Here is a 26978-nt window from a genome sequence, read left to right as displayed (position 1 = left end):
TTTGTCAGAAGTCTTTGGGGCAGCCCTGTGGCCGAGAGGTTAATTTTGTGCTCTGCTTCGGGAACCCAGGGTTTAGCCAGTTTGGATCCTGGGTGTGGACATGGCATCGCTCATCAAGCCATGCCAAGGAGGCATCCCACATGCCACAACTAGAAGGACCCACAACTAAAAACATACAACTATGTACCGGGGGGCTTTGGGGAGAAAAAGGAAAAATAAAATCTTAGAAAAAAACCCACAAGTCTTTAAAAGATACATATATATACACTCTAACTCAGTAGTTTATTTGAATCTACTTTGAGACAGCTAAGCTAAAGAAATAATGAGAAACGAAAACACTTATGCATGATGATGCTCAACACAGCATTATTTATAATAGTAAAGAAACAAGAAGAATTGTTATGGAACATCTACATGATGGAATATTATTAATCTATTAATAATCATTAAATCATGTTTTAGAAAAACATTTAATAACCCAGAATAGCGCTCACAAAAACAATCAAAGTGAGAAAATTTAAAAACCCACACATAGTATGGTCAAAATTCAGTAACTTTCTATTTCTGTATATAAAAACTATATAAGAAAATATAGCTGATGTTAATAGTAATATTTTGCTGCCAATGGCTTTAGGTGCCAGGTCTAGGGAAAAAGAAAAAATAGGATTAATTAACAGAAGATGAAGCACATGGAGACTTATGTGAAAATGCTGACAGGCTTTTCTGGCTAGTTAAGCATCCATAAACAGTTGGCTTAACACTCCACCAGGTTCTGTATTGGGCTCTAGGACACCAGCAATAAAAAGCATAGCAGCATTCAAGGATCTTACAAGTACACAGAAAGGACAAACATAACAGTAAACAAGTAACTCTTACATCATGGTAAATGCCACCTAGAAAAAGTATGCACAGTCTGGAAGCTTTACCCAAAACACTGACACCTGACTGGGGTTTGAAAGATGTGAATGAAAAGTCAGCTAGGTGGAGAAAGAGAAAGAGTATTCTATGCATGGAAAACAGCAAGTGCGAACTCTCTGAGATTTTGAAAAATAATTCTATACGTTGGCAGTGTTGACTAAACAAAGTAGCAGAAAGAGGTAAGACTGGAAAGGCATATAGGGTCTGCATGAGTGCTTTTCAAATTCTTTTTGTGAAAGATCTGGTCTTTTACTCCCAATACATCATGGACTGGTATTTTTGATCTATACCCTGTTCAGTTGTACGACGATCAATTCAAATTGCCTCTAAGTGCTCACTTTCATTTTCAGTACTTATTTCATCAAAGACTAGAAACAAACAGTTCCTGGATGATGCTGGTCCATGGACCACACTGTGAGTCACACTGAGCTAGATTATAAAGGTTTTATTTTATCATGAATGCAACGTGGGAACACTGAAGGTTTTTTTTTTTCTGATTTCCTCTTTTTAAATCATAGTTTCACTAAATAACTTACAATCCTAAGAGAAAGGTACTATTATTCTCCCCATTTTCTGGATTAGGAAAATGTAGTTCGTTAAGGTTTAAAAACTTTCTCACAATGACACACTGAGAAAAAATACAGGAAAGTCATATCATACACAAGAGTTAATTTCCCTGAAACAATAAAAAGCTCCTAAGAATCAAAACCTCAATAGAAAAAATGGGCAAAGAATATGAATTCATTGAAGAGAAATACTGATAGCTTTTACTTATATGAAAATATGCTTAACTTTACTGATGATAAGATATGCAAACTTAAACTCTACTCAGACACCACTGCTTAGCAGACTAGAAAAATCCAAAAGTTTCACAAGTCACTCTATTAGTAGGTTTGAGAAGAAAAAAGCACCCTCGTGACATTACAAGTAGGAGTATAAATTGGTGCAATCTCTATGGAAGGCAGATACCCTTGGGGTTAGTCATTAAAGCAGTTCACAAATACCCTTCTCTATCTCTTTCAAGGTATACCATATTGCTCACTTCAAGTTAGATATGGTTATATGATTTGTTTTAGCAGGGAAATGTGAGTAAAAGCGACATATTGTATCTTTTGGGCAGAAGTTTTAAGAGCCAGAGTGCAATTTGCTTTGTTCTCTTTCATTTGTTATCTTTTTTTCCCTCCACCATCAACCCTGGCAATGTTCTAGATGCTGGCTGCTCCATCAGTCTGGACTGCAGAGAGAAGACAAGTTAACGCAGAATTCCTTACCATGTAGGATAAGAAGCAGCAGGAGCAAAATAAAGGCTTGTTGTTTTAAGCTACTGACAAATGAGGACAATCTGGCAATGCTTATCAAAATCACAAATGTATATCCCCTCAGATATACCTGACACATGCAAAATGACATACGTAAAAGGTACTCATTTGTGACATGGTTTGTTACAGCAAATGACTGGAAACAATCAAATGAACATCAAGAGAAGAAGAATTAAATACTTGCAGTACATTCATACAGTGGAATATTATGCAGCTGTTATAAAGGAAAAATTCTCTTAGAGCTAATATGGAAGGATCTCCAAGTGAGAAAGCAAGATGTTCTCAGTGTATATAACATACACTCTTTGGCAAAAAAAAAAAAAAAAAAGTGGAGGAGATTAGAATATATGTTTATATTTGCTTGCACTTGCATAAAGAAATTCTAGAATAATAAAGGAGAAACTAACAAAAATTATCATCTTGAGGCAGATTGTTAAGGGATAACTAGGTGGAATTTCAAACTACTCAGGAAAAAAAAAATCCTTGGTGCTGCACTTAACTTCTTACTGCCTTACAATCTCAATCAATCTGCCAGCAAATCTTAAGTATAAATGGTATACTTCTGCCTCTATCTCAAACTGTTACCAGATCCTTCTTTCAACTCTGACTTATCTTTCTCCTCTTGGGCACATCTAATCAGGTTCCAGTTACATCATCTGTGTTAAGAATATATTTACTGTTGTTCTCTTATTCAAGTAAGTAGCAATGGTTCTTAGTCACTCTTAAATAAGCCATGCTTTTCTCTAAATGATTCCAAGCTTTGGCAATTGTTTTTAGCTATTCTTTTTGAGAAACTCTGAATTGCCTCTTTAAAAAAATTCACAACAAACTATGTCTGCTCTAATATATTCTTGTTTTCTCACAGAACTTTTCTTTTACATGAGATTATTTACTTTACTTTCCTTTATAAGAATCACAAGGCTTTTAGCTCTGAAAAATTAGAAATGAAAAATTAATAAGTATTATGACATTGACTCCATAAATGTTCACTTTAAATGTTTATCTCATGTCACTCGAGATCAAGACTCCCAATTTATGATCACACAGCCCTATCCATAGAAATTTTCTTAGCATACATCTCTCAATATATGTAGTTTATTCACTTGAAAATTATATACATGTATAGTTCTATTAATATATTCATTACATTACAAAAATTAAAATGCAAAAAGCATAAAAAGAAAAACATTTAAGATTTATTAATGATACAAAAAATATTTTTGCTGTCACTAAAAACACTAGCAGTAGTAATAATATTTTTAGTGAAAGCAACGTAATATAATATGCCTCATTATTTTTTAAATCTTGGCTTAATATTTTGTTGTAGAATGCTTTGAAGGTCTGCTTCCACATTCAATTATTTCAGTACTTGGTTGTCATAGCTGTCATAGCTGAAAACGATACTGATACCTCAAATAAAGATGTACAATTGGTTGCTACAAACCAATTATTCAAAGATTTTGTTGAAATTTGACTAATATGTTTTCATCTTCTCTGACGTCTTAAAAAAAATCATAAATATTTTTAACAAGTTCACATCTCACTGAAAATTTTCATTAGAAAGATTTTTTAATATGTTAATAGTCTCTTTCCAAGATTTTACAACATGCAGTTAGAAATTCCTATAGGTAACACTGTTTCTGATAACAATATACACACACACAAAAGAAAGTATTTCCAGACATTTTTATTTTCCAAAGCAGCTATCTTTGCAATCATTATTGAAACATTGTCTTCTCCCTAAAGGGTCAAATTAACAGGGCTTCTGTGAAGCTAGGACAATTTGAGCATCAAAATAAATAATAGTAATGGATTATAACTCAAGTGATAAATTAGGAATCCATGAGCCCATACTGATATAATAAAATTGAGAAAAGGAAAATCTTTTCCCTACAGAACAATGCCAACTATTGAATGTAGAAAGAATAATGGAAGTAGAAAGTTACCGTCTTGCAACCACCATTAGCAGTGGTAGATTCAGACAGGAGTCATCAATGGACACTTAGATGGTAGGTAGAGCTTTCATGAGGAAGAAGATATTGGCATAGTCTCAGAGTATTGCACCACAAAAGGAAAAACGGTGCCTTCACAGTGGAGAAATCTGGCCAATACAAACCTAACTAGGTGATTAAGGTTAACACCACAAGGGGTAAGACAGGTTGCCATCTTATACTTTCTGATGCAATTCACTAAAAATAGCCCAGCATCATTTTTGCATAGTTCTTGCCAAGAGAACATGGCCTGAGTCTGGACATGAGGAAACATTGGACAGACTCAAAATGAAGAACATGCCACAAAATGAAAGGTCTGCATCATCTGACAAATATCAGAAAGACTGAGGAACCTTCCCGATTCAAGGAGACATGACTACCAAATGCAACACGTCAGCCTGAATAGTACCTTGGACCGGAAAGGAAAAGAGACATTGTTGGGACAGCTGGCAAAATTGGCATGGGGTCTTGATGATGGTGTTGTCATTGTTGATTTCATGATTTGGATGTTTATATTGTGAGTGGCCTTGTTTTCTGGGAAACACAAACAGGAGTATTTAGGAGTGACAGATCATCATGTCTCCAATTTTCTCTCAAATGGTTTAGAAAAAGATTAATCATAATGGATTGAGGGTGATGAAGCAAGTGTGGCAAAATGTCAACAACTGGAGCATCTTGGTGAGGAGGATATGGGAGTTCTTTATACTACTGTTTTGGTAACTTTTCGGTAAGTTTGAAATTATTTCAAAATAAATTTTTTAAAATGTGTTAACACAGGTGAGCATGCTTGCATTTTTAACATCTGCCAAGTATTATACTACTGACAGCCATTTGTCATCATTTAAAGATGTCCTTTCTGCCTGAAGACTATCTACTGACACACAGATAAGGACATTTCAAACTTTCAACACTAAAAATGAAAAATATTTCTATTTTTACTTTTTACATTGTTTCAGATCTTAACGAGTTGATGCTTTGGGCCTTAAATTGGGGAAGCCCATAGAAATTCCTGGCCCTGTATAGGTCAGTCAGTGGTACTTGAACTGGCTGGCCAAGGGAGATAACAACTGATCCTAAAAGGCCTTGAAATAGTCCCCTGACCTAAGATCAAAATAAAATGGCCCCAAGGTTATAAGGGTACTGAAAATAGCACTTAACTTTACCTTTACCAGGATCACAACCTAGATCTATCTAATTTCCATTAATCAGCACAGCAGGAAGCCCACCTCCTAAGGCTTGAGCTTACTCGTCATGAATTCCCAGAAGCACACTGTAAGAAGATGACTAATCACTGACTGTGTCTTCAGCACCATATGTCTCCCAATTTCAAAGGAAAAGTTGTCCCAACTAAGTACTAGATTAACAGATTTCCTACCTCCTGCAGCTGGAGTCGAACCTTGGTAACTGCTCGGATCCAGTGCCCTCTGGCTTGGGTAAATGGCAAAGGTGCATTCTCCTCGGGAAAACTTCTAACAAAGAAAAGAATGTTCGTTAAAAATAGACCAGGCCACAAGGTGACAGTACTGAAGGCAAAACTGCCAAATATCTAAAATGAAATGGTTTGTATTCATGCCTATGCTTGTTTAGTGATTCAGGCCACTAAAACAGCATAGTCCTGAATATCCAATGTGCAAAAAATTTCTCTCTAAAATGACAACTCCTTTTAGCTTTTCATCTGTTCCCTCTCTTCTTCCCCCTTTTAAAACTCACACAATGAGACAGCTCACTGGGACAGTCAGGGATCAGGATACTAGAAGTAATGGCAAGGGCCCTGAGTCAATGTCTAGCACTGAAACTACGCACAGAGGTATGGAGCAACACTCTCACCTTATCTCTTGAGACCACCAGTCTCTACATAGCACCCTTAGGGCAGAATTTTGTTCCTGCAAGCCCTTCCTGCTCCACTAAGTATTTTGGAAAGCTTACCAATTCCTAGACTACCTCCAATGTCCTAAGAGAAAAAAGTATGGCCCTTCCTGTCCTGATCCTGTTCCTTGAGCTGCTTCAGGAACACCCTCAGTGAAATGAAAAATAAATGTAACAAGGCAGCTTTGAGACAAAAACACTCCTCTATATTACAACAAGTCATCATCTGGGTTCTTAACTGTGCAATAGTGGTTAATTCTTGGTGATAATGCTTCTCCTCTCTCCCATTAGGGTCTACTGCCAAGGCAGCAAAGAAGTGTCCACCAGCCAGACATGTAAAATATATGCTAGGCTCTGATGCCATCTGACTGGCTCAATTGTTTTAAAACACTTGTGGGCACTTCTGGCCAAGGTAGAACTGGACTCCACTTGTACAGCTAGGATCTGAGAGGACACAGCTAGTAAAAACGGATAAATACTTGTGCTGGGCACTTCTGCTACTCTACCAAGAATTCTACCCAGACAACAGTATCTGCCAAGTCTAAGGTCTACAAATAGCCATCTTTCAGTGGGTTGTCAATCCAGTAAAAAAAGCTGGTCCAGAGCTCAGTCTCCTGACGTCTTCTCTATTAGATGAACCATCAGAGACGGCTCAAAATCAGGAACAAGTAAGAAGAGAAAGTAAGTTTGTATTGTCAATGGTGAGGTAGATGTACCAACCATTCTCTAACTTTTACCAGGTAATCAGCATTCACTGCTCTCTCCAGGGGAAATCTGACAATATCTGAAGACATTTTTGATTGTCACAGGTGATGGTTGCAACTGGCATCTAGTGTGTAGAGGCCAGGGATGCTACTATACATCCTACAATGTATACAATAGGTCCCCATAACAAAGAGTTATGTGATCCAAAATGTCACTAGTGCCAAGACTGAGAAATCTTGCTCTGTCCCAACCTATCAGCAACTCTACTGACCAATTTTGCTCACTAAATAACAGTACACAAACTCTGTACTAAGCTTTTTTATAAGACTGTTAAAAGGACAAGTTTAAAATTTCTCTTCTTCTAACTACCAATTGTAAGACACACTACTAGGCCCTGGGGAGGCTGAAGGGTGGGTTAGCTCTGGCTTCTAAACCAATTCTTTCTTAAGTCTGTCCTGGTTTTCTCAGCCAGGGGGAAAAAAAATGTTCACAAAAGAAGTTTAAACATTAGTAGGGCTGGGAAGCCTATTTCACTCAAAGTAGCTCCTTTGAATGAAAGGAGGCTGCCATATGTAGGGTCAACTGGTAAGCCAAGAACAGCAGACAGACTCAAGAAAGCCTGGTACACTGCAGCTATCTACAAAGAACCCAAGTGTTCCTCAGAGAGCCTCAAAATATCTTGGGAATTACATCAAAAAACAAAGGAAACAGTGCAGAGCTAAGCCTCAGTATCCTGATCACCACCGTACCCAGCTATAGGGAAACAAATGAAAAGCACTTATGCTGAGCAATACTTCAGGCCAAGTACTGAGGAAACCATGTGAGCTCCTCAAGGCAGCCATCACCTACCTCTCCTGGGGGCCTAGGACGTGGTCTTTGTGGAGCACCAGATCTGGGGGAGGATGGGTTGTGACATCTTTTATCTCATTGAGTTCACGTGCTCTCCCCTTTTCTTCTTCACCTGTCACTTCCAAAGCTTTCTCTTGTTCTCCAAAACCCACTTGGCCGTCTCTAGAGAAGCTGCCAGAGCTGTGGCAGGAATGAATTGAGTCCCTCTCCCGATGGTCATCTTCTTGTTCTTGACAGTGGTCTAGCTCACTCAGCTGAGAGCTTTCTTGACTCACGCTACAGGAGGAGCCATACCTACTACTGCTGGTGGGGCTGTGAGAATGAGAGGAAGATGGATGAGTAAATAAATGCAAACTAGGGATTAGGGAAAAAGTAATGGATACATCGAGGAAATAATGATTATATCAGTGGCAAGGATCACAAACAGGAGGTTCCTGGGAAGAAAGGACCAAACTTCACAATCTAGAAGAACTAATCTATTCAGCAGAACCACAACAGGAAAAAAAAACAAAACATACTGGGTCTTCCAACAGCACTTAACCTCAACCCTGCAGTTCACTTTGAAGAATACTTTATCTTGTTTTGTTTTTTTGTTTTTTGGGTTTTTTTTTTCTACTGTTTCTCCCCAAATCCCCCCCATTACATAGTTGTATACTCTAGTTGTGCATCATTCTAGTTGTAGCATGTGGGACACCACCTCAACGTGGCCTGACAAGCAGTGCCATGCCCTCTCCCAGGATCCGAACCAGCGAAACCCTGGGCCACCAAAGCAGGGCGCATGAACTTGACCACTTGGCCACAGGGCCGGCCCAGAATACTTTATCTTAATGTGATATTCGTAAGTAGGATTAAGGATTATTAAAACAGCCTAATGTTTATGCCTAAGTTCTTTACTCAGACTCCTAAACAAACGTGCAGTGGCTGTAATTTAAGTTTTCTAATTTCCACAAAGTAAAAATGGATGGGTGAACTCTATTCCCTTTTCCTATTATTTGTTAAATTGAGGTCCCCTTTTCTTCCTCTACAAGTGTACATGTGCATGCCTGTTCCATAGGATGAGAAAGGAGAGTGGGCACGTTCCTTCAATTATCTCTCGGGTATCTACACAATGAGGTAACTGGGAGACGGAGGCTAGGACCAAGAAATTCCTCAGGGCAATGGTCTCATTGACATGAATGTTACAACAATATTCCTGGAAGCATAGGGAGTGTCCCAAAGATGAATTTGCCCATGTGTAACTAAGTTTCTCTTAGGATATGCCTTGGTTTTGGATAAAGTGGACAAAGTTCAACTCCAGGATCTGGGTCAGGGCCATATTAATGCATTTCTGTACCTGAAGAGAGGTCAGCCCAACCCTCCCTCAGTCACCTGAATTCCCATATCCAGAAAAGAAATTTATTCCCTACTCTGAGAGAGAGTAGCTGCAGCAGAGAAAGTGGCAGCGAATCATAACCAGAAAGAAGAGCAGTATCCAGAAGTTACTCCCTTGAGCAATATACTGAATTTAAGGGATTCAGTCCTATTCAAGATAGAGGGACTTGGTGATGACCTACAAGATCTGTCCCAGCCCATTTGGATAGTTCCATCCCAAATCAGAGGCCCTCGTTTTACTTCTGGTATCCTGCTGGAACGGCTGCATGCCAAAGGACAAGGAATTTTCCTGCCGCAGACTCAAGCCTTTAACTAAAAGGCTTACGTTTGCTCTTGGACAAATGAAGCTAAATCATTGTTGTTTTCCAGTGACATTTTCCTTATAGTTCCTCCCAATTACCTGGTATTTTCAGGCTGATTCCTGATTCTTCAGCCCATAGCAGCAGGATAAGTACCAGGTCACTGTTCTAAGTAGTTCCCAACACACATACACACATGTGTGCATACACACACATAATCTCCAAAGCCCCTGACCAGCGCTTTTGGACAGGTTTGGGCCAGAGGTCCAGGCAGCATTCTTAAACTGCACTGTATGATGCTTCTTCTTAGGGAAAATAATAGTATCCTTTGCAGACAGATCCTGAACAATGCTCCAGACTAAAGAACTACAGCAAACAATAGCCCTGAGCTCCATGAGACTGCTCAAAGCACTTATTCTCAAGGGTAGTTAAAGGCAGAGACTGGAAGCAGTTATGCAAATCCATGTGGAATAGGACACAGAATATAGATCACCCCAAGCCATCCCTCGCACTTTGTATTTTACTTAATACCCTCATTGCCACTGAAGAAAGCGTCTTAGAAGACTTGGAAAAGCAAAGCAAAGTAGGTCTCTCTCAGCTATTACAGATATAAGTGCCAAAGGCCCAAGGAAGCACCCTAGCCTATCATGTGGTTCCAGTTAACCTAGGCCACTCAGCCCCTTGCAGCCTCTTCTTGCTCTCCCCTCTCCATACCACATTATACGAGGCAGAGCAAACCAGAGTGAGTAAATCTCAGGGCCCAGCTTTTAAGCAGAAAGTTCCCTGTTCCACTAAATAAATTACATTTGGCACTATAGAAAAGGGAAAGGACGAAAACACCCACACATTATTTCTTGTTACTTAGCCCCTAATTAACATGAAGCTCAAGTGCCAGGAAAGACACAGTAATGATAAAAAGCAGGCTATGATTAATCTACCACTAAGTCATTGCATCATAAATGGTCAATTCCTTAAAATCATTTATGATGCTTTAGTTGAAAACAGGCCTTTTGCTGGTCTCTGGTTCCTTGATGCCATGCGGAGTAACTGGCTGCTGTACATTTGAAACAGAGTCAGTGCTAGCAGGCACTGCCTCCTCCTCTTGTGTTTCTGGCTGGTGAAGTAGCTCAGAGACAGTGCAGTGCTCTTCCTCATGACTCCCTGAAGGACAGGTGGGGTCTGAGAGGTTGCCTTTGGTACCCAAGTCTTGTCCAGACGCTGAGATTTCCTGCTGGTTTTCCACTTCTCCAGGCACTGAAAGCCCATGAGCACATAAACTTGGCTTGGCTGCTAGCAGCTCAGAGGTCCTGGAGGGCTGAGTAGAGACCTTAGCTGACTTAGCACTGGCCTCAGACATTTGAGAAGATTCCAAAGCTCTGTCAGCCTCACTGGAGTTAAGGTCCTGATCATTGCTGATAACCAAAACTGGAGAGGAGAATTCTGCAGGCATTTGTTCAGGGCCCCCTTTGTTTTCCTTTGGCCATGGGAATGAAAGATCCAGCTTCTTTCCAAATCTTAGTTTTGGATCACTTGTTACTATACTCCCTTTCCCCTCACTACTTCCTTCAAATAGAATTGACAACTTCTTAAAACTGGACGTTAAACCAGTTTCTGCTGCTCTACTGCCAGAGCGGGAAGGCGGAGAAATAAAAGAGCTCAATGGTTTCCCACAGCCAGTAGCAGAGGATGGGAAATGGAGCTTTGGCCAATTGGTCATACTGGGGATCTCAAAGCGAGGCCTTGGCTGCTCTGTTTCCTGGGGGACTGCAGGTGGATCTTTCTGGGCATCAAGTATCCCATAACTTTCTTTGGCACAAAGCACAGGTTCCTCCAGCAGAGGGTGAGAAAGATCCCCTTGGGTTTCTAGTGTGGCACTCTGGCCGACACTTGCCTCATTGAACAGTGTAGTATTGGTTTCTAGTGAATTGGCTGCCTGTAGCTCCAAGAAATCTTGGTTTGTGGATGCAGATTGCTTAACTGGCTTTGGCTCAAGAGGAAGAGGTGGCTGAATTAGAGGAGAAAGCTCTTTGGCAATCCACGTAGGATCTGGTTGCAACTGTACTGGCAATGAAACATGCTCTGCTTCCAATGATGCCTCTGTATCTGTACCCCACAACGTCCCCATGTCTCCTTCATCATTCAGAGACAATAGTTCTTGCCCCATATTGTCCCCTGAGAGAGAAGATGCAGCCCCAATTGTTTCAGAACCTTGGATTTCTAGAATATTGTCAGAAATATTATTGCTTTCCATTTCAGTTGTTGGTTTAGGATCACCTATCAAGGTCTCTGAGTGTGATTTTGCACTAACTACAGTCATTCTACAGTCACTGAGAGCAGATTCTGAATTCAGTGCTGCAGGGGCAGCTTCTCTCCACAAATTTTCTGAAGTTAGTGATCTTACAGCATCTCTGGGACTATCATTTTGAAGCCTAGCAGTAGCTGGGATAGATGATTCTTGTTGGTATGTCTCTGGTTTGTGACTTTTGAAAATTCCAAATAGCTCACCTTTGAGGGGCTGAGATGATGCACCAGAAGAAAGAGAGAAAAAGGAGTTTTTCTTTGGAGGTTTAGGAGAGGAGAAAAGTCCAGAGAATGTTTTGGGAGGTTCAACTAAGCACCCAGAGAAAGATTTCACTTTGGTCACAAACCCTGAAAGCATTTCCATTGAAGAACCCAACACTGGTTTGTCTTCCTCTTTATTTGCATCTCGGCTCTGGAGGTGCCCTGCACTCCTTAGCTCTGCAGAGGAAGAGGCTGGGTCCAGGTTCTGTGTTAAGACCTGATCAGTGGCCTTTTCTAATGGTAAGTTCACTTGGTCACTACTAAATCTTTCATTTTGGCGGTGGTTAGTACAAGTGTCTAAATTGTTGAGCTTTTCAGTCAAATGGCTATCATGTAAAAAAGACCTGTCCAAGGAACCACTGGGCAAGTCTTCCTGTATGAAAGCCTCTTCTTCATGAGGAGCTACCCCAAGGGTCTCTGGACCAGTAAGTAGTGTTTCAGTCTGTGCCTGAAATCCTGGTGAGTGAGGAACAATGTCTTTTTGCAACTGATTCATCTGGAAATCTACTAAAGATATCCCTGGTCCATTACTAGAATCTAGTTTTCCATGACAGTCCTTCTCTACATTGAGCTCACCTGCAAGGGAGGTAACCTCAATGGTATTGCTAATGGAAACACAAGGAGACATTTGCCATTCATGAACTACTTCCTGGACTATGCCATCTCTATTGCCATTGGAACTTTCTCTAGTCATTGTACCAACCATGTCCACAAAAACACTTGGCTTCTTACAGGGCTGAGAAGTTACTGGAGCAACAGTTGAAAGGCTATGTTTTTCCCCAGAAGTCTGCTGTCGTTCATCCAAAAAGGACAAGCTGAAGAAACTAAAAGAACTATTATGAGAGGCATCCTTCTTCCTGCCTGAGTTAGTAGTAGAAAAAAGGGAAGGAAGTGTGAATATCCCTTCTGCTTGAGATTTGGTTCTTGGTAGAGTAGTAGAGGCTCTGTTCTCAGATTTTCCAGATCCAGTCAGGAAAGAAAATATACTCTTTTTGGTGGGCAACTCTGGTTGGGATGGAGATGTTGTGGCAGTTGAAAAACTCCTGTCTTTGTCAGAAAAATGATTGTGTTCATTTGAATTTCTTCTGCTCAGAGTATCAAAAGACGTTTTATTACTTCTTGAAACTCCTGTCACTGTAGACACACCACTAGTTTCTACTGAAGAATCTCTGGAAGACTCTTTGAGACAACTTGCTGAGAAAGATGGTTTTGGTAACTGGTGGATTAGGTGGTCACTGGAGGGTATCTCTTTTTCAGTTAAACTATTACCTTGGATCTCTCTAGACAATGGTTCCTTTAGCCCGCTGTCATCAATAGTAGTCTGCTTGTTCAGATTTCTAATTCGAACCTTCCCTTTAGAGGAAATTGGTGCAGCAGGAAAATTCCTAAGATCCTGGCTAGTTAGCTTTGTGGGATTAGGACTTGACTTGACCTCATCCTTAGTAGTCACTGAACAAACAGACATATTTTCAGTTGTCTGTATAGAAGATACATTGGTTTTAAAGAAATCTCCAAGGGTACCAAAAAAATTTGAAACCCCAGAAGATTCATTATTTTCTTGAGATGATATCTTTCTACTTTTATCACCATTCTTTTCTAAGTTTGGTGATCCTTCTTTATTCTCCTGGGTTTTAAAGAGGTTCAAAAATCCAGATGCCTGTTTTTCATTTGCTATTGCACTTGAAGAGTCTTCTACCCGAACAAAGAGTTTCAATGCACTTTTAAATAATGTTCTCTCAGACTCTTTGCAAGACCGGTCCTGGGCAAGTTCACAATTCTTGTGTTCATCCCTACTAAACTGTGATGCAAGAGGAACTGAAATAGAGTCCATTGTAATGATTTCATCATCTTCTATACCTGATTTAGCTTGAGGAGTTGTTTGGCTTACCTGGAAAACAGATTTCAACAAACTTTGTTTTTTCACATGAACGCTTTCATTCAAAGGGAATTCTTGCTTCATATTTTTAGTAAATTCTGGTCGCTGAACATTGGATACTATTTGTCTCACTGAATCCTTCTTGAAAAGATTTTCTTCCTCATTTTGGGAGTTACTCTCTAATTGCTTACTCAAGATGAATGACTGAAGACCATCATTTGTGAACTCTGCTAAGTTTAACTGCTGATCCATTTTCTGCATGGACAGAGACTCTAAGGATTCATTCTTATCAAAATTCAAATCACTTCCAACTGAAGCACCCAAAGCAGAAAATAACCTAGTCACTTTGTTCGATGATGACATCTCTTCTGTTTGCTGTGAGCTGTCAGTCATATTTTCAAGATGAACTAAAAAGCCAGCTTCTTCAGAAGAAGACTGAAGCCAATGGAAACCGGAAAGGTGAACTAATGAGTCCTTAGCTAAAGTCTGGGTCTTATCTCCCTCTATAATTTGATTTTTATTTAAGATACGATCACCAATAGTTTGGGGCTGATTTCTGAGATCCAATGTATATTCTAAGGCTTCAGAACCACAGAGCCTTTCTTCAAAAGATCCAAAATCTCCTTTAAACTGTTGAGGATTATACCCTGAAAAATCTAATGGCTGATCCCTTTGGCCATAACTTGACTCTTCAAGTACTTGTGGAAAGGTTTTTAAATTTAGATACATTGATCCCTCGCTTCTTGGCAAAACTACAGATAAATCAAGAGGGTCATCAACTGGTTCCTCTTCAACATACCACAATAATTCATCTTCCTTGTCAAGTAATTTAAAACTACAGGCAGAAATAATGCTGTCATCCAACATGATATTTAATAGATTTGTCTGTAAATCATAATTCAAATACTCTTGATAAGAACAATCAGGTATAAATAAATATGCATACTGCCCAGTAGAATCAGTGAGGAGAGAATAGATATATTGACCATCATGAAACATGTAATATCCATAATCTCCATCCTCTGATGGCCACCACACTCCATTTTCAAGACATGACAACCATTCCTGGTATTCATAAACATTCCTGGTATTTGAAAAAACAAAGTTTTCATCCATTCTTAATGACTCTTGATCAACTCCGGGGCATGTAGTCTTCTCATCACCAGAAGAACAACTTAAGTCAATAGGCGATTCTTCTAGTGAATTCTTAGTCTCATTAATTGGAAGATGACAAGAATTACCATATAATGAGCTAGCTGCCCACATATCAGCTCTTAATAAGTAATCTTCATTAAATGCTAACTGGTTGAACGATTCATATGGTAAGTCACACCAAATGACACTGGTTGGATTTGTTCTCCACTCCAAGATATTTGCATTTTGATCTTTTTGGCAAAAATTTATTGCTGGGTTTTCTGAGTCAGGACATAAGAAACCATCAGCAGAAGGAAATGTATTTTGATTCAACATATAATAAACTGGCTCAAGTCTTCTGGAATTTTTAGAAAAATCTTTTATATCAGAGTCCCATTCATAACAAAAAGGATTGTTCATCTCTTCAAAAGCCTGATAGTTGTTTGATTTATTAAGATTGTTAGTATTTAGTATAGATGGATTTAACTCATGTGAATTTTCACATACTTTTACGTGAAGAACATCGTGTGATGTCTGCCTCTTAGCCAAAGATTTCTCCAAGAGGTCCTGCTGAGTGCTTGGAGCACAATGAAGTACACTGTTCTCAGAAGAGGGACAACTCTTTTCACTTTGCTGGGTTTTCCATGTAAGAGGACAATGATGATTATCAATCCAAGCATCAGATAATGATATGTTTTCTTTAGGTAAAGATAAGAAGCTTTTTCTGAAGCCAGAAGTTTCTTGTTTTTCAGCATGGTTCCTCTGGTTCTCAGAAGTCACACATGAAGTAACAGGGATCTCACTCAAGGATAAATGCTTATTTCCATTCAAATTCTTTATGCCATCTAAAGACATGGACTTTGCTTCATGTGGTTTACAATCAGTCATACTGCTATTGGATATCCAGTTAAATATTCCAGAGAGTAAGCTTGGGGTATTATTCTTGTGATGAGAGTCATCATTTTTCAAATTTAGTTCTTGTTGATTAGACAAGTTTTCAAGAGAAGAAAAGCTGTTAAACAGGCCAGAAAGGAAGCCTCCCTGGGTTCTTTTCTTAGAAGCTTTATCTGCTAGTTTGTCTTCACTAATTTCATTAACCAAGGTGGATTCTGAAATGGTAGAAGTAAATGCTGGTGAAGAGTCTGATACTGTTAAGGATGTCACTTGTTTAAGAGTCTCACTTTCTCCTGAAGAGTCTGAAGGTATACGCTCTTTGGACACAACCCCAGGGATGGCTAAGGTATCTCTTTCACGGTTCTCTACCGCTGTGTGGTCACTCGAATTTAATTCCTCTACATTCCCAAATTTCCCAAGATCATTGTTAATATTTGGAACTGAATCAGACTTTATTTTATTAAGTGTGGCATCTTCAGAACAATTTATTTGGTCATTCTTTTTAAATGTCTCTGTATCACCAAATTTCCCTAGATTATTATGAATATTTGGAACTGAACTAGATCTTATTGAACTAAGTTTGACATTTTCATGGCAGTTTCTTTGGATCTCTTCATCAGTGGTTATTGCTGAGTCATAAGAACTCTGGTCATTGACAGTGATATTTCTGTCAGTAAAGGGAAATTTAAACAAAGGAAAAATGCTTCCTTTCTCTCTTTCTTTCTCTCTTCCTTTCTGCTGCTTTTCAGAATGACTAAGAACTCTGAAAAATGGAATATGTAGTTTTCCACTCAAGGAAAAGGAATGCCCCTCTTTCTTAGGGGCACTTTCCCAACCATCTTCCTCCAACTGGTGAATTTTCATACATTCTGATAAAGTTTCCTTTGAATAGGTCTCAGGGGAAGTGAGCACAAACTGGCTGAAGGACTTTCTGAGTGGCTCAAGGAAATCATCATCACTAGTAACTCTGTCCCCCTCTGATGGCTTTGAAGAAGCCTCTTTATTTGCAGTTTTACTGCTAGCTATACAAGGATGTCCTTGACTATCTTTGGGACAAATTTTTGGTTGATCTGGTAAGACAGACATATCTATACAGGCTTTTCCTCCCAACAGACTCTCAACATCATCTTTCTTATTCGCAGAATTAGCTAAGTTTGAAGGTTCATTGGCCTCTTGGGAAGACAACAGATCCTCATTTGTGGGTATTTGGGACCAGCCTGTACTTTCTCCATCAGTCATATCTAAAGAGACGATGCTACTGTGAATGGAAAGGGTGTCTTCCCTTTGATTTGACTCCAAACCACATGCAACAAAGCTTTCCTTTCTTGTTGGCTTGTTCTGGTCATCATCTTTTTTGGTTTCATCCTTTTCCAAAAAGATCTTTAATGGATTTAGCATGCTAAAAACAGACTTGATAACTGAAACCTGACTCTGTGAAGTCGAATCCCGTCCAACAGTTTCTGTTGCATCCTGAAAAGAGAAACTTGCAGTTTTACTGCCTGTGTGCTCATTTTCAGGGGTTTTGTCATGGCTGCTAAAATCCTTACTATCAACTGTTTGAGAGGATAAAGGAGATTGCATAGGAAGATCCTTCTCCAATAGTGACTTGGCTCTGGGTCTAGATCCCGAATTAACTGTCTCTATTTGATTAAGAGTTTCTGTTTTCTCTGGAACTAAATAAACCGGCTTTTCCACAGAGGTTGTTAGATGCCTTGTGCCTGAACCCACCTTTTCTGAGAGCGAACTGAACAAAGAACCAACAGCACATTTCACTTCATTCAGCTCAGGGAAAGAGATGGCCTTGTCTTTGTCATTCTTGATAATGGTTAAAGGTGGTAGTTGATCCCCAGCCATTTTCTGTTCTGCATTATCAACAGTACTATTGTGTTTAAGTGTTTTTTCAGTTTTTGAAAGGTAACCAAATCTATTAATCTCCTCTTCCTTCTCTGCTAAATATTCTGACACCGTTTCTACCAAATACTGAAGCTCATCCATTGTATCTCTATAGTCCTCCTTGGGTTCCTCAATAGAGGAAGGGGTCATCTCTTCCACGGGGCACCCAGACAGATCTCCAAGTATGTTTGCATCACAATTCATCCTTTGTAATGGGATTGCTGGATTCGCTACACAATATTCTTCAGGAAAACCTCCAAAATGATGGACACTGGAAGGATGACATGTTGGTGATAGTACACCTTCCTGCTTATCAGAAATGGGGGAATCCAGAAGTTCATCAGAAGTACTGCTAGTAGAATCTTCAAGAACATCTAAGGGAGTGAAATTAGTAACATGATGATTTAAGCGAGATGACTTTTCACAGTTCTTTAAACAACTTGGAAGATCATAATCATGACTTTCCAACTTAGTGGTCCACAGGCCACTCTTGACCACAAATCCATCTTTGTAGGGATGCAAAACTGGGTAAATTTGTTTCTTCTTTTCAATGTGGCAACAGTTACAATTTTCAGTGTTAAGATATGTACTTTTGAAGCTAGTCTTACTTCCTGATCTATCAGCATACTGTCTTCTTTCATTGTCTTCAAACTGACTAGGTTTCTTTTTCCTTCGCCTATCTATTGTATCATATTTCTGAGGATATCTGGAGTTAATAGATTTTTCAAACTTAAAGGCAGTAGAGAATTCTGCTTCCTGGCTCTGAAACGGTATCTTTTTCCAATTCTTGTACTTTGGTTGTACCTGTTGGCTGTAACATTTATCAGTTTTTGAAAGAGTTCTAATTTCTTTTACCTCTGCTTCTTTTATGTTACTGTTTTCTAGGAACTCTTGTGATATTTTCCCCTCTATTTCCTCATCTGTATCTTCTTGCTCTTCATAGTCAACACCAGAGAAAGCTGAAATAATCCTAATTTTGTCATTTTTAGCCTGCAAGCCTTGTCTGATGTAAAGGGATAAAATTGGAGGAACAGAAGGCAAAGAATAAAGGAAAAACAGGGAAAAGAAATAAATTGAAAGATTTAGTGCTTGTTCAACGGGAAAATTAAAATTAGTAAAATCGTCGATTTGATAAAAACCATTCAGGCAGAAAAAATGTAAGAAAATTCACGTTCTTAAATCAATATTATAGCAATGTAGTCAAATAGCTTTTCTACATCAGAAAAAGCTATAACAACTTTAAAATACTTCACTTGCTACCATGAGCTTTTTATTTTCTAAGAAAGAAAACAAACAAAATGAACATGTTTCATCAATATTTAGAATGAATTTGCAAAGCCAAAGTTTAGAACTGCTAAGCATTCCACGAAAATATGTCAAGGAATTTCAAGAAACCTAAATTTGCTGATGAATTTGGGTCTGGAAAGAAGCCAAGCTGTTAACTTGCTGAAAGTTATATTTGAGGCAGTATAGCCAAGAATATGATCAAACATATTTCTTTTAAGGAGAAAACAATATATATACAAAATGAATATAATCTTTGACTATCTTAGAAGTCAAATATTGTTACAGTACCAAAAAAGGACCAATTTTTTAAAGCATTATAGGGGCCAGCCCCATGGCTGAGTGGTTAAGCTCACACACTGCGCTTCGGCAGCTCAGGGTTTGGCCGATTTGGATCCTCATGCGGACATGGCACTGCTCATCAGGACATGCTAAGGCGGTGTCCCACACGCCACAATTAGAAGCACCCACAACTAGAATACGCCACTATGTACTGAGAGGCTTTGGGGAGAAGAAGAAAAAAAATTTTTTAAATGAAAAAAAGAATAAAGCATTATAATTTGTTCTTCTAAAAGAAATCTAAAGGCTATACGCACTGAGGACCACAGTGAAATGAAAATCTCTTCCTATACTGATTATAACAGCAGAAGTTACACATCTGACTTATCAATGAGTACAGAAGACAGCTGAACTTTGTTAGGTTACAGACTGCCTACCTCCCGTGTCCAGCAGGGAGTATAGAGACGGCATGCAGACAAGGAGTTTGCAAACTCAGTGTGTTCTTTTACAGATCTAACATCCAGTAGCATTTATTTAAGAAACAGAAACAAGATCAAAGTGCTCACTTTGTCACTATAAATCTTTTAAGAGTGAGACCAGTATTCTTTTGATCCCTCTCAATACTCGAGATACTCTGACTACATAATATCTAACAAAGTCCAATTCTATTGTCCAACCTCAAATTACACATTTTTATACAATTTACATAAATTTCTAGTTATTCTGGACTCATTAGGCAGAAGGCCATTTGACTGAGTGAGGAAATCCAATTTAACACAAATTTTTTTATATGTAGTTTCATTACTCTCCAATATCCTCAAAAACTCGAACTAAACTAACTCCAGCCCGTAAGAACCTTTTAGAGTTCCAAATTAAACCACTAGGTAGCCACGGCTGCAATGAATGAAGCTGTTTATTTTTACACTTCTAATCTACTGGAATATGGGTGTTCCTTGTATTATTTCTCTAAATTTTAAGTATAAATCTTTTTTTAAAGTTGGGGGAAGGGGGAGTAGTATATATGTATGAATTTGCTTTTATACTCATAAATATATGACAATCTCGTATAGAAGGATACATAAGAAATAAGTGTGGTGAGAACTAGGAGACTGGATGGGGACGGGGCGGAGGACAACAGGTGTTGAGCGGGAGGTTCTTTATCTTTTTTTTTTTTTTAAAAGATTGGCATTTGAGTTAACAACTATTGCCAATCTTCTTTTTTATTTTCTGCTTTCTCTCGCCAAATCTCCCCAGTACATAGTTGTATATTTTAGTTGTGGGTCCTTCTAGTTGTGGCATGTGGGACGCTGCCTCAGTGTGGCCTAAAGAGCGGTGCCATGTCCACGCCCAGGATCCAAACCAGCGAAACCCTGGGCCACCAAAGCGGAGCACGGAACTTAACCACTCGGCCATGGAGTTGGCCCCTACCTTTAGGTTTTTTTAACCACGTAAATCTTTTATACACTTAAGAAATCAATAAAACAAAATTTGTAAAAAGTTCCAGCAAAAGTACTGAATCTGCTATGGAGAGATCACACTGGTTTTCTTCTGAAGTTTCCAGGGAAATATTCAGGTAGGAAGGATTATCCAAACATTTAACATCCGTGATTTTCTTTTTTAATCTTGGTGAAAGATGTATCAAAATCACTGGGCTGGGCAGAGAATTGAGTAGATCTTTCTCAGCCATCCACCCCAAATGGGCATGCTATCACCAGCTGAGAATCATTGACCATAAAGAGAAATATTACTGACGGAAATATATAAACAGGAATGTGTGAAAGAGAAAAAAAAGACTGAGAATCTACACAAAATGGCTGTAGCTCGCCCCATCACACTGCTATACTTCCACTATCACCTCAGGTTAGAGCACCCACATGTTGTCAGTTGCATCCTGAAAACTGCATGTTAGGAAGAAGAAGCGCTTAGTTTCCATACATACCTGAGGGCCCGCCGTTCTGGATAATCGAGGTCATAACTTTGCATAGAGTCATTGCAAGAGTCCCGGGAACTGCCCTGAAGTAGCAGCTGCTGTGGCAATCGCACAGCCACAGGGAACTGGTGCACAGAAGCATTGGGCTGGGAAGTTGTATGATAAGGAGGTGGGATGCTATTGCTGGTCTCGCTGCGATAGTCACTATCTCGGTCATCAACGGCACTGTCAGGATCTTCAAAAGCTGTGGAATAAGCACAATCAATCAAAGCACCCCAGCTTTATTTAGTTCTTCAGGATTTTTTTCTGCTTCTAACTTAGGTAACCACAAGCCTGGACCTTGAGAATAAGAGCAAGCTGAGCTGCACATGAGCCCTGCAACCTCAAAGCCATGTGCAGAGTTGTCTCAATGCCCACAGGTCTCTCTCCTTACCAAATGAGGTAAGACTCTTCATTTAATTTCAGTGCTGATTCTCAGAGGAGTTCCAAGTTGCATTTTCCCAATGCAGAACTCTCTGGAACTCTGCTTCTCTTCCCACTTTCTAACTACACACAAATGTTTTCTTCCACCTACATGCCTTCTCACAGGTACTGTGTGTCCAATACACACACACAGCCATTCATAGACAGATTCTGGTCCTCTTTTGCTGTTGTTAGTGCCTTCACATGGATTCTGACTCCTAGCGATCTTGTGGACAGCAGAGTGGAACCCTGTCTGGTCTTTTTGTGCCATCCTCTCACCTTCCAGCGCTATATCAGACAACGTTCTGCTGCTATTCATAGGGTTTTCACGGCCAATTTTTTCAGAAGTGATTGGTCAGGTCCTTCTTCCTAGTCTGTCTTAGTCTGGAAGCTCCTCTGAAACATGTCCACCATGGTGACCCTGCTGGTATTTGAAATATTGGTGGCATAGCTTTCAGCATCACAGCAACACACAGCCGCCAAACTATGACAACCTACAGATGGGTGGTGTACTTCACTAAGCAGGAAACAAACTCAGGCTGTGGTGGCAACGAACCTTAACCACTAGACCACCAGGGCTGGTTTCTGGGCCTCTACTATTATCAAAATGGGGCAAGAGGGAAATATAGTTTTTCCATATCTTAGAAAAGAGAAATTTTTGTTTAAAGTTGGTTTGGTGTTTTCACACTTTAAAAATATATGGCTGAACAAAATAGGCAGGTCCAACATCAGAAGCTGGTCCAGGAAATCAGGAAGGTCAGAACCAAGGCTTAGGAGTCAAGGCAAAAGCTCTAGAGGCAGCTGAGAGCAGCAGCAGTCTTACTGTCTTGCTACAACATCGGGGTTTTCTATCGGGAATTTTCTAATTCCTGTCAAGCACCTACACCCTGGACTCAGACTTCCCATCTAAAGCCTAGGCTGAAGGAGAAGAGGAAAACATAGGCACTGCCAATGGGATCTTGCTGACAATGCAGACAAGTTCATCTAACAGCAGTGACTACAATTTTATAAAATTATTTCTGCTTTTCAGGCCCGCATCTGACTGGCTAGGTTTTTTCCCCTCGATGTTAGCTAAAATGACCACAGTTACAAATCCTGCTCCAAGCAATAATAAAAATATCCAACACCGTGCTTGGAAAGGGAGCTCAACCTAAGAGCGCTTTGTAGTTTATTTTATCAAGAAGCCATTTCTGATACCATCCGCATATGTGTATAATTAACAAGGTCCCCATATGTTCTTTCTTGCCAAGTTCCATTTGGCTCACAATGAGGAAAAGGAACATTCACCATCCTAAAATGGAGATACTTTTAGCAGTTGACAGACTTCTCATATTGGTAATTTTTTAAATCTTGGTAGTGGTGTGGGCAGTGGAAGCCTCCTGAAGACCGTAAGATGAGGCTTTTACAACTGCCCATGGAGGAGTTAAGAAATTGCATCCATGCAGTGGAGACAGAAAACATTAATGAATTAGAAGAAAATAATCCAGACAGAAAGGATAAAACTTGGGGACAAATGGAAGGTAACAGGGAAATGACCCTTTGGCTTCTACGTTAGATGGCCTGTAGCTAATAATTCCACTAAAAAAGACGGGGGCACAAACGTGGGTTTTACAATCAAGGAAGAAAATTTGAACGTTGGATTCTAGACAATACTTCTGGGCACAGCTGGGAGTGGGGGTAAGAAGATCTTACGAGCTTTTCCCATTTGAGTTTACAGCAACAACGTGAGGTTAGGGAAAGGCGTAAGGAGGAGATCTAACAACATTTGACTTTAAGGCAACATGTGAACATAAGGAAAGAAGAGAGTGATCAAGAACTCCAGGGGAAAAACCCAGTTGAGAAAGAGGCTAACCTTCAAATGGTGAGGAACAATATTAGTCAAACAACAGGGAAGGCAAAGCACTCTGCTTACAAAGCATTCTGATCACACATTAGGAAAAAGAGACTTTGGAGGCACTGGTTTTAGACTTTGATGCATTTGTTGTTCTGAAAACTAGAAACAAAGGATCAAGGGACAAAAGCCAGTACGCCTTTCAGACTTCATTCTTTCTGAACCCACAGAAGGAGTAAGTGTGAAGAAGTCAGTGCTGGATTATTCATGCATACAGATGAGGAGACAGAGGCAACAAGGAAACAAGCTAGACGTCTACTTAAATTCCAACAGGAGAAGTATTAGCACATAAGCAAGAAAACCAAGACTGAGTCTCCAATGACGGAGCAGAGATAGACAATCCTATTGATTATGAGGCCAAAAGCGCAGCTCAGCCAGAGTTAGGAACCCATGATCCAGAGCTAGAAACTACACAGATGGACCCTTAGTTTCTCACTGCATCTGACCTATTACTCCTAAATAACACTCTGCTTTTTTATTTTGCTAGGCTAAAGGGAGGAATACTCCAAAACTTTCTTAAAGGCTGACAACATTCCTATACTAAAAAAATAAAGGGCAGGGGCCAGCCCCGTGGCTGAGTGGTTAAGTGCGCACACTGTGCTTCGGCGGCCCAGGGTTTCACCAGTTCGGATCCTGGGTACAGACATGGCACCGCTCATCAGGCCAGGCTGAGGCGGCGTCCCATGTGCTACAACTAGAAGGACCCACAACTAAAATATACAACTATGTACTGGGGGGGTTTGGAGAGAAGAAGGGAAAATTTTAAAAATAAAAAAATCTTTAAAAAAAAAAAAAAAGAAAGAAAGAAAGGGCAAATATTAAGAAACAAAGTGTTGGGGCTGGCCCGGTGGCCGAGTGGTTAAGTTCGCGCACTCCGCTGCAGACGGCCCAGTGTTTTGTTGGTTCGAACCCTGGGCACGGACATGGCACTGCTCATCAAGCCATGCTGAGGCAGCGTCCCACATGCCACAACTAAAAGGACCCACAGTGAAGAAGATACAACTATGTACCGGGGGGCTTTGGGGAGAAAAAGGAAAAAAATAAAATCTTTTAAAAAAAAAAAAAAGAAACAAAGTGTCTATGGAAAGAAGAGGATGGGAGTAGAAGAAAAGAGAATACAAAAAGTAGGAGGGGACAGGAAAAAGGACATACAAGGAAGTGAGATGAGACAAAGACACAGGCAAAGGGCAAAGGCCTGGGCTTCTCTCCCTACACTACCCCCAATTTCCTTAGAAAGTAAATCTCCTGGCACTAAGGAGGCTGATTAAAAACTAAAAAGGGAGGTTAAGGAGAAAATTTGAATGAAAGAATTGTGCTTTTATTGTGGCAATGATGATCTCTTACTGATTCTACCCAACCGCACCATTTAGGCTACAACAGAAAACTCCTGGCTTCACTGAGAGAGAAGCTGAGTGCACGTTTGGTTACTCAGCCTAAGGAGGGCTTGTGAGCTAGTCTGAGGGCAAAAGTTGAAAAGTCCCTGGAAAATTAAAAGGCTGGGAAAATTTACTCTTTCAAATGTTTATTGAGTGCCTACAAGTGCAAGGATAAACAATACAGAAGATTCAAAGTATAAAATCAGTCTAAAATGGGAGAGAAAATATGGATACAAATACAAATACAAGGAAGTAACTATCCTAAGAAGAGTACAAACCAAATGCTCTATGAGTCGAAGATAAGGTCACTTCCTGTTAGGGTGAGCAGGGAAAGCTTTATGGAGGGGATGACTTTGAAAGACTGGTGGGTTTTCAACAGGTGAAGATTGGAGGGGGAGGGGAAATAACTTCTAGAATCTGGATAAAAGCAAAGCCATGAGGAAAAGCCGAATGGTGGGAAAGACTACATATATTTTCAAGAAAGATTTTGCAGCTCATTTGGCAGGTACATAAAATGACATGGAAGGGAATGATAGAAAACAAAGCTGAAGAAACAGTCTGGGGAAAGTAACCTAATCCTGGGCAAAGACAGGCCCCCGGGACAGAGGAGGCACTCAAACCAAACAGGATGGAATATTGAGCAATGAGGCTCTCTGCTACATGGTGCTCCTGGACTGAGTCCCTGACTCTAAATCCAGAGTACAGGCATAACTTTATCAGCTGGAGAAAAAAGGAAAGAGAATTCAAACCTTGTTTTCCATGGCTTGGTTACTTTCTTCTACATGAAAACCTTAAAGTTATCTGAGCTCTCTTAGGCCGCCTTTGAGCAATTCCGTAGTGGAAATACTCAGGATTCAAACCACAAGTACATGCTCCTTGAGAAATTCCAGTGAAAGGACAAAATTTGGCCCCTCTTAGTAGCTACTGGATACCTAATCGCTGGGACTCAACCAAACCCCGTCAGATAGGTAACACAGCCAGCAATGTCAGCCTAGCGCTGCGTATCTTTCTCGAAAGAACTGGCTGCCTATTCTTCAAGCTCTAGAACTAAGGTGGCCTCTGGCCTAGCTGGGCTGCTTCCAGGAAATCAAACCATGACCTGAGCCTCTCATTCACTTCACAAAACCAATGACCTCTCCCAGAATGAAACTTTGTCCTTCTAGTCATTGCACTCCTTAGCCAAGAGACCAAAGGAGAGGGTTTTCTACGCTAGGGGGCTGATGGTACTACTTGTCTGTGGGGAAGAAAAATCAGGAGATCCTATCAGGATTATAACTGGGACTTTGGTTTGACATTTATCTCACACACACACACACAAAGTCTTCAAGAAACTAGCCTGAAAGGATATAACATTCCACCACAGGTACTATCTCCTGAGATTAACTAGGGGAGGCAAGGGGAATGGAATTATATACAGTCGTATGCATGAATATCCAGCTTCATAGTTCAGAGGGACTACGTTAATGGGTAAGATCAAGAAAATTATAAGGAATTCAAATTCTTACGTACTCTGCTGCTCTCCCCAGCGCAAATAGGTCCAGTGACCTAAGAAAACCACAGGTGGTAGCAAAGAAGAGTAACAGAGACAATTTCAGGAAAATTTCAGGTCATTTCCCCATCCCACCAATTATTATATACCTTACCTTACTTGAGTCTACCCTACTTGTATTCCACTAATTTTACATAACATGTAGAGAGCATCTCCCTTCTTCCAAGCATCAGACAAATCTACAAAGTACTTTTGCTCTCTGCTATTCTCTACATAGAGAATAACAAAAAACTACTGCTCCCATACTCTTTTAAACCTGCTTCTGGCCTAGGTCTCTCTCAGAAGAACACCATTTCAGAGATGATATACCTTTCCTTATTCAAAATGAGAAAAGTTCGACCTGCCTCTAAGAAACCCTTCCTCATCTCTGTGTTCAAACCTGAGGCTACCACAGTATATCCACGAGAAGCTCAGACCCGACATACTGGGAAAGAGTGATGTCCTTGTCTGAAAGCAATGATGTCCAATTTTGCTGCTCTCTATTGAAAGCTAAAAGGCCAAAGAATGGCATTAATCTCCAATCTTCCAAC

At 39.9% G+C, this 26978-nt stretch overlaps 1 protein-coding gene across 29 annotated transcripts in view; it reads right to left on the bottom strand.

Annotated features, from left to right (window-relative positions):
* The window catches only part of UNC13B (unc-13 homolog B), a 217569-nt gene that overhangs the window by 81144 nt on the left and 109447 nt on the right, over positions 1–26978 (bottom strand). For 18 of the 29 annotated variants that reach the window (XM_070250603.1, XM_070250596.1, XM_070250595.1 and 15 more), the window contains 3 exons: positions 21180–21414; positions 7649–7960; positions 5604–5697 (listed from right to left, as the gene is read on the bottom strand). In XM_070250603.1, coding sequence (XP_070106704.1) covers positions 5604–5697; positions 7649–7960; positions 21180–21414 — 641 coding nt within the window. Of the gene's footprint in view, positions 1–5603; positions 5698–7648; positions 7961–8228; positions 18681–21179; positions 21415–26408; positions 26440–26978 lie in introns of those variants that run through there. The other 11 variants (XM_070250606.1, XM_070250593.1, XM_070250600.1 and 8 more) reach the window with 3 other exon arrangements.

Source organism: Equus caballus, chromosome 25 (genome assembly GCF_041296265.1).
Source record: "Equus caballus isolate H_3958 breed thoroughbred chromosome 25, TB-T2T, whole genome shotgun sequence".
NCBI lineage: Eukaryota > Metazoa > Chordata > Mammalia > Perissodactyla > Equidae > Equus > Equus caballus.
The sequence above is the reverse complement of the archived record's forward strand: the minus strand, read 5'-3'. Positions and strand labels throughout refer to the sequence as shown.